We start from the raw sequence: 13496 nt of genomic DNA, 5'->3' as shown, positions 1-13496 counted from the left end.
CTGCTGAAAATGGTGTAACTACTGAGGGGACTCATGCTCAGAATGGGGGCATCTTATGGCTTCTGTGAGGAAGTGAGTAATGAGCTGCCTATGGTATAAAGGGGACAGCGGTGTTCACAAAGAAGCAGGTTTTCAACTCAAATTCAGACATTCCCTAGTGAGAATCTACCCTGTTCAACATTGATACCAACCATTTTCATTTAGATGAAAACTGGTGCCAGGTGGGGAAAGCATCCTGGTAACCAACAGAGAATTTGACAGATCAGAGGATGTTTAAAATGAGCTAACTCCACTAATGCCCCAAATTCATTTTCCTGTATTGTGGGCTTCAACAATTAACATGGCAGATGGCCTCAAACATCCTCAAAATACTGGTCTTTTGTGTTGAGCCTCAGAGACTTGGCAATTGCCTTTGGAAAGTCAATGTGTCATACTGCTCATCAGCTGTTTGGAGTTTTATTCCAGGTCTGACGAGAAGCCTACTCAATTCCCAGTTAACTCTGATACTATAACTGTCATGCATACCTGCCTTGATATAGGGAATTTCCTAGCTGGGAGTATCCTACACCAATGATAACACAGGTTGAGTTAAAAAAAAGATTTTCCAGGTAGGTTTATAAAGTGCTTTACATACATTTGAAATGAAGTAGTTTTGGCAAACTTTGAAATTCTATACAACTATTATTGTTACTACATTATCCCATTTAATAATAACATCAACATTCATATCTTGCTTTAAGGTTTGAAAAGTGCTTTACAAATATCTCATTTGATCCTTACAACAACTCTGGGAGATAGGTGCTATTATTATTTTTCAGATAAGGAAACTGAGGCATATAGAGGTTTAAGTGAGATGCCTAGGGTCATACAGCTTGTAAATGTTTGAAATTGCATGTGAATTCAGGTCTTCCTAACTGAAGACTCTGTGCTCTATCCCCAGCATCACCTAGCTGCCACTCAAAACAACTCTATGAGAAAGCTCATGAATTATTACAAGATATTCATTTCACTGATGAATAAACCAAAGGCAAGAATTGTAAAACAATGATAGTAAATACAATATGATAAAACACTAAATAATGACTTAAGTGGTGCAGTGGGTAAAATGCCAGGTTTGGAGTCAGGAAAACTTATCTTTGTGAGTTCAAACCTGGCTTAAGGCACTAGCTGTGTGACCCTGAACAAGTCACTTAACAGTGTGATGATCTGGAGAAGTAAATGGCAAATCACCCCAGTATTTTTGCCAAGAATACCCTAAATGGGGTCACAAAGAGTGGGATATAACTGAACAACAACAACAACATAATAATAATAATAATAATAATAATAATAATAAATGGGGGGGGGCGGCTAGATAGCACAGTGGATAAAACACCGTCCCTGGATTCAGGAGTACCCGAGTTCAAATCTGGCCTCAGACACTTGACACTTACTAGCTGTGTGACCCTGGGTAAGTCACTTAAACCCCATTGCCTCGAAAAAAAAATAATACTAATAATAAATGGGAAAACAATAATAGTGAAACTCAGAACCATGCAGCTCATAAACTAGGGTTGAAGCCCACTTCTTCTAACTCCAAATCCTGTGTTCTTTTGCTTCCTTCATGCTCATATTGCCTCTTATAAGGAGTATCTTGGTAAGAAGGATGAACTTCCCAATGGTCATAGATTTACTAGGGTGAAGCCCAAGTGGAAATGTGCCCTGTCCTGTTGGATGACAGCTGCATACTTGAATTGTTTGTTGAGGATGGATATGGTATACATGTGAGTTTCCAAGATGATATAGAGCCATATGGTTTTAAACAGAAGAAATGAGAAAAAGGAAATGGAGAAGGAGTAAAAAGGGAAAGGGAAGAGGTGGGAAGAAGTGTTTATGCTCAGTACATACAAGAAAGGGGCAGATTCCAGGATATGGGAAGAGGATGAAATCTGCGGAAAAACCTGATTGAGTTGTTGGTCACATCTGGGTCCTTGGCAGAAATGATCTGTATGGTGGTTCCAATCTCCACATCTTCAGGCACCTCCACAAAATAAAAGCCAGGATCAAATACAGGGGGCTCATCTACATCCTCCACGCTGATGTGCACTGTGGTGGTGTCTTGGAAAGGGCCTAGGTTCAGAAAGCGAACTTCCAGGTGGGGATTGGCTCCCTCTACTTTCAAGGTGTAGCTTTTCTTGCTTTCAAAACTCAGTGGCTGAAAAGGGATTACAAGGGACACTCAATTAACCACTTGAACATACGCAGGCATCTAATGGGCTGTCTATAATGATGGTTGATCAAAAAGAGCCTCTCTTTTGGCAACAGATCTACAAAGTAAAATAATATATCTATCTTCTCTTGCCATTCTTTGTTCCAAAGTTTGAGCTTAGGTGTATTCCTGGTACCTTTGGTAGGAAAGGTAGGGAAGAAGGCAGGTACTGGGCTTACTACCCATCAAAATGGCTTACCAATTTAACTATTCTCAACAATACAATGATCTAAGACAATCTCAAAGGATTATTGAAACGTACTATCTCCCTCCAAAGAAAGAACTGATATGGATTGAACATAGACTGAAGTATCTATTTTTCACTTTCTTTCATTTTTTTCTTTTATTCAAGTTTTCTTGTACAAAATGATTAATATGGTAATGTTTTGCATAACTGAACATATATAAGCCATATGTGATTGCTTACGAGTCAGGGATGGGGAGGAGAGGGAGGGAAGGAGGAATAAAAATTGGAACTCAAAACTATAAATAAAAATATTTATTATTTTAAAAAATACATTAGGTAAACCTTTTTATGCTTATCTTTGTAGTTGTTAAAACACATGGTGTTGTGTTAATATAAGAATTCCAATATCAAATCTGTTGTGGGCTCATCATATCATATCTATCAAAGGGTATCATATCAGCACAGACTTAGAGATGGAGGAATCTGGAAGGCCACCTAGTCTAGCCTCTCATTTGATAGAAGACCCATTTTCAACATTCTTTGATTCAGTTTCTCCATATGAGAAAGAGGAGATACTGAGATTTTATAGCACTACCTCATATGAATGCCAGGACATCAACAGGTTAACATTTATTAACATTTAAATACACAGAGTGTTAGATCTGGAAGGCACCTTTGAGATGATCTTCAATCCCCTCATTTCACAGATGAGAAAACTGAAGCCTGATGAAGCTGATTGGGCCAACCAAAATCTACAGCAGATGGTGGAAGAGCTGAAATGAGAACCCAGGTCTCCTGTCTCTCTCCCCGCCCCCCCCCCCCTTGCACAGGATAACAAATCTACTTTGAGTCTTCAAAATGATTCTTTTATGCAAAGTACCTTTTTTCTTCCTCATTTGTATAGTTAACTCTACAACTGAGATCTATTATTTCTAAAGAAATAAAGTTTTTCTGGGGAGGAGAAAATCATAAATGACGTTTATTTTTGAACAATAATCCATTTCATGTTTTTTCAAACTGACAAAAATGGGAAGGGAAAAGTCTCTTAAAAAAGATTGAAATGGTAATTATTCCAGAAAACAACCACCATGCAAATCTTTTATGAAATTAAATCCTGTAAAATAATTATAGTGGATATCAAAGCAATTATATGATAGCTTAAATGTCAGGAGGTAAAGTGCTGATGACTCAATTTCTTCCAGCCCGACAGTTGTGAGAAGAAAAAAAATACTTAAATACTTGCTGATATTGTTGAGGAAAGCTGTGGAAAATCAGCCCAGCAGAAAATTCTGAATGGATATTTTACTTGTTGAAAACAATGTGTCACTTGAGAAATTGCCCTGCTTAAAAAAAGTGAACCTCACCTAGGATTTGTTTAAACAAAGGAATTATTACCTTGGGCGGGGGGGGGGGGGGGGGGGGGGGGGGGCAGGGTTAAGTCACCCATGCACTACAGCTGGTTAAGATCAGTTTGTCACAACACTCTGTCTATTCTCTGAATTCAAGAGGGGAGTAATTAATGAAAGCTTTACTCATTTGCATGAGTGTGGCTAGAACAATTGTGATGTGACATATGATCCTTTCTACACAGAATATCCTTGGGTAGACTGTCTGTTGGGGCTGCCGTTTGCAGAGAGTGCTATTGTTGACAGTGTCACTACCTCTGCTCCGTGGGCCGCCAAACAGTTTTGCTCCAAGTGAGAAATCCTCCTTCACTGAATCAGAGAAAGGAATGGATATCTAAACATGCATTGGAGCTCTGTTGATAGCATCCATGGGAAATTAGCCTAGCAGAAATTTCAGAATGGATATTCTCCACACGGTTGAGATTTTCAAAAATTGCCTAAGCCACAAAGCAGAAAACTTGTGTCTTGTTATTATCATAACTTTAGAGCTGGGAGAGACCTTATAAGCAGTCATATACTATTCTCTCATTTTACAAAGGAAGCACAGAGAGGTCCAGTGATTGACCCAGGTCCATCTAGCTAAGTATGGTGGCTAGGTGGTACAGTTGAGAATGCCAGGCCTGCAGTCATGAAGACTCCTGTTCCTGAGTTCAAATCGGCTTTAGAAACTTAATAGCCATGTGACCCTAGGAACATCACTTAACCCTGTTTGCCTTAATTCCTCAATCCGTAAAATAAGCTATGAGGGAAATGGCAAATAACTCTGGTGTCTTTGCCAAGAAAACCCCCAGTGGGGTAAGAGTTAGACATGACTGAAAAATGACTGAATCTGGCTATTCAGAATCCCTGGTGGGATTTGAAGTCAGCTCATCCCTCCTAAGCTCTGTCTCCTGGCCTGGCTTCCTTCAAGTCCCCACTAAATTTTGCCTTCTATGAGAATTTTTTTTAAATCTCTCTTAAAGCTAATGCTTTCCTTCTGTTGATTATATCCAGTTCATTCTGTCTATCTCTGGTTTGTACGTATTTGTTTGTATATTGTCTCCCCCATTAGACTGTGCATTCCTTGAGGATGGGGATTGTTTTTGGCTTTGTATTCTCAGAGCTTAGTACAGTGCCTGGAGCATAGTAGGTATTCTAATAAGTGCATGCTGATTGACTAATTGTAGGTCCATTGCTCTTTCCATTACCCGATGCCTCTTAACAAGGGAAGCCTTCATGAAACTTTATGACATGTATGTGTGTATATATGTCATATATCCATACACAAACGCATATATATTCATATATATATGTATATATGCATGTTATGCGCATACACACACCTACTTTTCAAATGTGGTTTTATATCTTTTTGTTATGCTACTATACCTTATAGTGAGCGAGAATGGTATAATGAATAGAATGCTTTACTTGAATTCATAAATACCTGGATTCTAATCTTACCTCTGACTCTTATTAGCTATGTGATCGGGGAAAGGCATTTAATCTCTCTGAGCACTAGATAACTCTCTAATACTATAATTTTTAGACAACTCAAAATCACAGATTCTTGATGACTGAGCTTTATCATCCTCACACACTCTCAAAAAACCTCTCTCTGTGCAAATGAGAATCTCCCAAATGAATGTGTATTTTTTTTCATCTTTATATCTTTGCACAACTTGTCCACCATGCCTGGCCTACTCTTCTCATCTCCATCTCTTGGAAGCTCTGGGTCCATTCAAATATTGGGTCAAGTTTCACCTTCTACATGAGACACTTCTGAATCTCCCCAATTGTTAGTCTTCATCCTCATCTAAATTACACATATTTTGTGTACATGTTATTTCCCCCTGTGTAGCGTATAACATCCTTGAAGGCAAGGTAAATTTTTTTTTTGCAACCCCAGGACCTAGCACATATTAGGGGCTTGGTAAATCCTAGTTGAGTTAAATTAAACTTAGGATCATAAACTTAGGATCATAACTTTACAGATCATTGAATTCAACCCTCTCATTTTACAGATGAATAAACTGAGGCACAGAGAGATTGAGTTCCTTATCCAAGGTCATCAAGCTAATTAGATGATGTAAAAATTTGAACTCAGCTCATCTTGGCTCCAGGTACATTGCTCTGTCTACTATACCACTCTGCCTCCTAGTAAGGTAACAAGGTAGAACAATCTAAAAAGTAAAATCAAGACTAGGAAGAAATACAGTGAATTATTTTTAAGTTGAAAAGTTCAATGTGTATCATTTAGGTCCAAAAATTTCATTTTGAAATAGATGCAAATCATTTAGCTAGAATGAAGTAGATATTTAGAATAATGACAACAAACATAATAAATAGAGCTGGATTAAAATCTCAACCTTTTTAATGAGATCATGTGTGACCCCCTGACTTCACAGAACCTTCAATTTGCCTATCAGTAAAATGGATAAAATAGAAATAATGTGCACCATGCCTATAACATAGATTTTTTTTTGTGGGTGTTGAATGGGATAATTTATGTGAAAACACTTTGGAAATGGTAAAGTCCTAAATAAAAACATTAATATTAATTGAAATATTATTGTTACTATAATAAATTATGATGATTATATAAGTAATACAAAAAACATCTTGTCCATTCCTCATGGTTTTTGAATAAGGCAGACTTATTCCTTCCAACTTTTACCTCCGGTTCTCCATGTGAGAAGAAAGTAACCTGCTTAAAATATTTATATTTCTAAAGGAAATCATGTCCATCCCTGGCCTCAGTTTTCTTGTATATTAAATTGTGTGTGTGTGTATGTATGTGTGACTAGATGATCTCTGAAGTCGCTTCTAGTAAAAATATTTTATAGCTATGTTTCTATAAAGAAATGGTTGAAATTTGGAGAAAAGCTACCCTTTTCTTAAAACCAAGGCCAAAGGGGCAGCTAGGTGGCACAGTGGATAGAGTATCAGCCCTGGAGTCAGGAGAACCTGAGTTCAAATCTGACCTCAGACACTTGACACTTACTAGCTGTGTGACCCCAGGCAAGTCACTTAACCCCAATTGCCTCACCAAAAAAAAAAATAACCCAAAAAAACCAAAACAAAAAAAATCAAGGCCAAAAAGTTGTGCCTTGAAATGATACTGGTGACTACTTAACTTTGGTTATTTGTAATATGTTGGATTGTTAATCAATCAGTTAATTGATAATTCACACAACAAAATAAGTATAAAGTCACCGGCAGGAATAAGTGTGACTTTATAAAGAAGAGGCAATCTAATAAGAGCAATTGATTTTCTTATTTTGGAAGAGTGATGACCTTCAGAGACCAGTGGGAAAAAATTGGATCTGTGTTTCAGGAAGGCTTTTGGCTCTCATGCATGTTATTTTCTTCATAACAAGGTAGGAAGATATGGCCTGGCATAGGTAGCAGGATTTTTGTCCCAAAGGGGAAAGCTCTGTGTTCAGTATTATCTAAAATGTTATTTGTGACTTACATAGTGAAATTGGGGTTATGGTCAACAGGTTTTACAAAGAAATCAAGTTAGGATGGAGTGACAAAACCTCAAACTACAGGAAAAGAATTGAAAATCACCTTGACAAATTTGATATGTGTTTTGTCAAAATAAAGATGAAGTCCCATGAGATCTCAAAAATAGATAATCCATTGCCTTGTCTGATGTTGATATTATGTTGCTTGGAAGGAAGAGGTTCAAAAAGATTACCATTTAGGGCTTCTTTCAGCTCTAGGGTGATGTATTTTTTAAAATATTTTGAGGCTTAAGCTATTTTATGATATTTTGATGGAAGGGATAATATTAGTTTATTAGAGAATTACACAATATCAGAGTTGGAAGGGACCTCAGAAACTCTCCAGACTATCCTATAACTTGAAAAAAAATACCCACTGCAGAATACCCTAAGAAGGGATCATTCAGCCGTAGGTTGAAGACAGGCAATGCATCCAACTTTTGGGAAGCTCTAAGGGTCAGAACTATTTCCGTTTATCAGATGTATTTGCTATGTCCATCCATTGTTCCTAATTCTACCATCCAGGGAAAAAGCAGAATTCTAGCAATACTTCCCTATTATGTTAATTTTTTGAACCCAATTTTAAAGACCAGTTACACTCATTTATTAGATTCAGTCCATTGTCTTGTTCTTTTGAGGTCTTTTCACAGTTTTGCTCTGGTGTTCAAGATGTTGGCTGTTCTTTCTAGCTATGTGTCCTCTAGATTTTTCAACCCTGTCACATCTTATCTAGGAGTGCAGTATTGAGAATCAGAAGACCCGAGTTCCAATTCCAGCACTGTGTGATCTTGGTCACCTTACCTCATCATTTCTTCATCTGTAACATGAAAGAATTGGACTTGCTCAATTCTAAGATCTCTTTCAGGTCAAAATCTTTGATTCCTTTTAAAATTACATAATCATCTCCAGATGTTTGGAATACTCTACTGGAGATGTCCATTCTAACCATTACTAACTGCTCGTTCTGTCTGGCTTCTCAACAATTTCTTAATGTTTTTCTTAATATACTTAAGTGCACTAATGCTAAGGTCATAGTGGACAGCTAGGTGGCACCATGGTGCACAGAGTGCTGGGCCTGGAGTCAGGAAGACCTGAGTTTAAATCAGACCTCAGACATTTACTAGCTATGAGACCTTTGGCAAGTCACCTAACCCTGTTTCCCCATCTGTAAAATGACATGGAGAAGGAAATGGCAAACCACTCAGTATCTTTGCTAAGAAAACTCCAAATAGGGTCACAAAGAATTAGACATGACTGAAATGACTGCACAACAACAATGAGGTAAAAGTTCTTCAACTTTTCTAAAATAATATCATGAAACTTTGCCAAATCCTGGGCTAAAATCTAGGTAAATAACATCTATAGCATTCTGCTTATGTGCCAGTGTGGCAAGTAAGCCTGTCACAAAAGTGATGACATTGGTCTCCATCTCAATGACACCCTCTTGACAAAGTGGTCTGTGACCACTACTTTCTTCACTACCTCTTCTATAAGTTTTCTTTGAAAGGCATTTACTCAGGTCTATTACTTTTAAAAGATAAGTTAGAATTTTAAATGCATCAAATGAATTTTTAAAATTACTAATTGGCAAATGAAGGAAACTTTCAGTCTCATCTGGTAAGATTTTTTCAGGAAGTTATTTGATTGTTTCTTTGCACCTGACCTGTGATATCATTAGTATACCAAATTCCTAGTGAGCACTTCTCCTACTACTGATGCAAATTGGCACCTCTCTGCAACTTACAGTATTAGAGAGTTGCTTGGGGGCACAGAGAGGTTAATTGACTTACCTAGGGTCACACAGCCAGTATGTGGGAGAGGCAGGTCTTGAACCCAGGTCTCCCTGATTCATAGGCCAGCTCTCTATCCACTTCACCACATTAATTAAATGTTTTAATTAACTGAGAGTTGCCATATATGAGGTGTGATTATACGGTAATGAAGCGGATTCTACAAGTCACAAATGAAAAAGAGTCTAATTACTTTATAGTACCAGACATGCATTACCAATTTTAAAAGAATTAGAATATAATAAAATATCCTGATACTAAAATTGTACTCAACATTTCTTTGATGATGCAAAAGGTATTTTAGGGTCTTGCAAAACCTCAGTATCATCATTTTGAACACCAATTATCACAGTATAAATATAAATGTCAGGCTGCTTAACAGCCATTTCTAGCTGATAGAAAGTTGGATGAGCCAACTTTTGCTCTAATTGGCTCCATCATAGTCTGTCTGTATATCTGTCTGATTGTTTCTCTCTTAATTACTCAATTCTTCTCTGCTATATAACTATACAAGTTCAGCTAATTCTTATTATCTTCTAAACAGAACCATAACTAACCTTTTTTTTTTTCACTTGGAGTGGGAGGGAGGGAGGAAGAAGTACAAAAAAAGCATCACAAGGACATATCCATTTGAAGGTGAGGAAAGATCCCAGGATTTCATGAATCAGAAACTCCTGCAGGACTGTTAAATAAAGTCAATGCTCCTTCTAGTGCAGCACTGTGGGGACAACTTCTGACCACCCTGGTCTAGTTATAGCTCTACTTCTAATGCAAGATTCTTTATGTAGCTCAAACCCTTTGGAAAGAAATTTACATACCCTTCAAAATATTTGACAATAAAGAGTTTTTAGAAGTAGTGTGGCAAAGTGAATAGAAAGCTGGCCTAAAGATCTTGGTTCAAGTTTCACCTAGACTTGATATATGCTGACTGAGCTTTTCTGGGCAAGTCACTCAAAGCTCCCTGAGACCATAAGTGGAGAGGAAGGTGCTGACTTGCACTGGCAAAGGAATTTCTTCAACTGGCTTTAATATGCTGATGAAATCACAGGTCGAATACCTATTCCTCTCCTGAACATTAATTTGCTGTGTTTTAAAATTAAGAATATATTTTCCTAGCTAATCAAATGAGAAATTGAAAAAGAAGAGAATTCTAGCTTGAGTTCATAGCCTGTATTCAGAACCATGCTTCTTGGGCTCAGAGATATCCTACCTAGAGCTAACAATCACTTCAACAGTCATGTTTGATAAAGCTTCTTCAAGTCTCATTAGCATTTATGGATCTTCAAGTAGCAATTAAAAATCCCCTGCATATTATTTATTGATGCATAAATAATTTTATGGCTCACTTTATTGTTATTTATGGTACACTAGAGTAAAAAATGTGTGCTATTCAAGTGCAAATATTGATCAAATCATTCACATCATTGGATAATTAAGCGGCAAAGATTTTTTTAAATGGATAAAGAGTGAATTGGGAAATTAGGATGGAGAAATGACATATTTATATACTTTTCTAATGACCTAGTACCCTCTGTGTAAAATGAGGACACAGCCAATTTCTGCATGTCGGAAAGGAGTGGAAAAAATTTTTTTGCCCTAATAGAAAGAGCTTTGGTAACATAATCTCACTCAGTTCATGTTCATTCATTTATTCCTTCATATTACCATTATTACCTACTATAGACTATAGAACACTATATAAAGGTGAATAATAATGATCACCCGTTCATATATTTCCACAGGTAAAAAAGTGAATAGGAGAATATATGCTACCTTCCTAACTGTTATGATGCCAACTTGGAAACTTGGATCTGTGTTGATGTCAAAGGTATCCAGACCATCTCCATCCACAATGGTGTACTTCATTTCTGCATTGATTCCTTCATCCAGATCTTTGGCAAATACACGTCCCACTGTCGAACTAACTGGAGCTGATTCCAACACACTCATCTGGTAGTGCTCTGTAAAGAGAAGTGGAAAGGGAGAATGTTGACCATGTCATTATGAAAATACACGATTATGTAGAGCAACCCAGCAGTCATAAGCCACAATGTTTTCCTGTAGGGTGGGCTGGTGAGCATAAAGTGTAAGTCTCCTGGTTTCCCCAGTTAACATTTACATAGTGTTTTAAGGTTTGTGAAACACTTCCCATAGGTTTTCTCATTTGTTGCTTTGGGTTGACCTTCAAGGAGCTGTTGCCTGAATCAGAGTTTATCAGAGTACCTCAGTAGCTATGTGTCTTCGATTCTTTGGGCCACAGCTCCTCATTTATAAAATGATGGATTTGGACTTAATCATCTCCAATGTCCCTTTTATCTTTAACATTCTGTAAGTCTTACCAGCAAATCAAAGCACCTGAGATCTGTAAAAATGAGATGTACAAAATCCATCCAAAATAAATTTGCTGTGGCAGCAGGGCAGAGAAGGAGAGAAAAGAGTTTGTATTCCAGTGAGTGTCCTTCACCCCTTTTAAGGCACAAAGAATGTTTTTGGCCTAGGAAGAATTATCTTCATGTGCCAGTCTTTTACTCCCTTCCATTGAACTTTAGTATCTTCCCCAACAGCTTTGCCAATACATCATCAACTAATTCATTAACTGCTTTCGAGAGAAGTATAAAATACATCTTAAAAAGTAACCACTTGTTTGCTCTTTAGACATCACTCACGCCTACATCTCTCTTTGGGTAGGACAGTGGGCCTTGCATGCTGGTGAATGGGACCTCTCTTCCAGTGCTAAATGGCATGTAAGTCATGTATGCTGGAGTAATAACAATAAGGAATGAGTTTCCCCAAGTTCCAGGTGAGGCATGTAAAAAGAATGTGGGGGCCGCTAGGTGGCTCAGTGGATAAAAGACTGGCCCTGGATTCAGGAGACCCTGAGTTCAGATCTGGCCTCAGATACTTGACACTAGTTGTGTGACCCTGGGCAAGTCACTTAATCCTCATTGCCCCGCAAAAAATAAAATAAAATAAAATTCTGGATCAGTAGAATCAACAAAAGGTCAGGGTAAATAGAATGTAAATGGAACCACTGATTCAATCACACCATAATAAAGGTGCCTATCCTTGGAACAAGTCTCTGGTATTTTTTTCTCTGTGTTCCAGGATCAGGTCTGTGCAAAACATTGAATACAGAACTCTGCTTGTCATTATAAGGGGATTAGCTGGTAGCACCCTGCTAGCATTGACTTCATCTACCATCAAGGTAATGCTATCCTTTTCTCTATCATGATATAGATCCCAATCTGCCTTGGTTTGTTTATAGGCCCATGAATATCTATCTTTGTCAAAATGTTTGGCTGCCAGGAAGCTAAATTGTTAACAATCCTCATTATTTAGCTAGTCACAACTAAATAATGAAGAAAAATATACAACCACATTTTACTAAGAATGTGGACTCTCTCCTAAGATTTCCAAAATCACAACAAAGCTTGAAAAGAGAAACTCTTATTTTCAGACAGCTTTGGGAAACCTGGCAGCACCAAAACCACACATTGCCCTTTATAAAGAGAATTTGGGCTGTCATGCCAAATCAGAGCCAGAAGGAGGCTGGTTGTGATGTGTCAACAGGTGCCTGGCTTTGTGATTCTACCACTTTAGAAGAAGTTGATTAATGAGTTGTTGTGAAACAATACCTGTTTGGGAAAACACTGAAGCATCATGCCTTATACTAGTAAGAGCTACATATATATCTTGTCAATTTATATATTTTTAGAGCTGAAAGGAACTTTTGATGTTGTTTTGTCCAACCCTCTCATTTTAGAGATGAAGCAGCATAAACCCAGGGAAGGGAAGGTCAAAGTTTACACAGACAGTAGATGGTGGAACCTTAAGCAGAACTCAGGATTCCTGATGTTCAGTCCTGTGTTCCATGCCTACAAACACGTTCATAATATCTTTAGATTCTGTGGCCCTTGAGGGCATAGACTTTCTTTTGCTTGCTTTGTATCCCCAGCATTTGTTATGGGTACCTGGCATATAATGGGTACTTAATAAATAAATGTTTATTGACTGACATGAATGTAAATATATAATTTGAACATAGTCTCTTAGAGTTTGAGGGAGGCACAAGGGTTTCTACATATTTAACTTCATAATATTCAGTTAAATAAAAACTAGTGAACTATGGGATGATGATCTTGCCACTTATCAATAGTCTACAGTGAGTAGCAATAGATTTTGAAAATAGAAAACAAAAGTGATTTCCATCAACAATGGGATAAAAAATCAGAATGTTAATAGAGTAGAAGAAATAACTGAAGATCACATTAATGGAGGTGGAGTTCACTCAAACTTGGCTTTAGCAAATCATGATTAAATAATAATGATGTATTGTAAAGGGAAGCTGCTAGGTGGTACAGTGGATAGAGCGATGGG

The 13496-nt window shown here is 37.5% G+C and overlaps 1 protein-coding gene across 1 annotated transcript in view; it reads right to left on the bottom strand.

Annotated features, from left to right (window-relative positions):
* The window catches only part of CDH20 (cadherin 20), a 289089-nt gene that overhangs the window by 37702 nt on the left and 237891 nt on the right, over window positions 1–13496 (bottom strand). The window contains exons 7-8 of the mRNA XM_043978187.1: window positions 10893–11080; window positions 1941–2194 (exon numbers count right to left, since the gene is read on the bottom strand). Coding sequence (XP_043834122.1) covers window positions 1941–2194; window positions 10893–11080 — 442 coding nt within the window. The remainder of the gene's footprint in view (window positions 1–1940; window positions 2195–10892; window positions 11081–13496) is intronic.

The sequence above is a fragment of the Dromiciops gliroides genome, chromosome 1 (genome assembly GCF_019393635.1).
Source record: "Dromiciops gliroides isolate mDroGli1 chromosome 1, mDroGli1.pri, whole genome shotgun sequence".
Classification (NCBI taxonomy): domain Eukaryota; kingdom Metazoa; phylum Chordata; class Mammalia; order Microbiotheria; family Microbiotheriidae; genus Dromiciops; species Dromiciops gliroides.
This window is presented reverse-complemented; position numbering and strand designations above follow the sequence as displayed.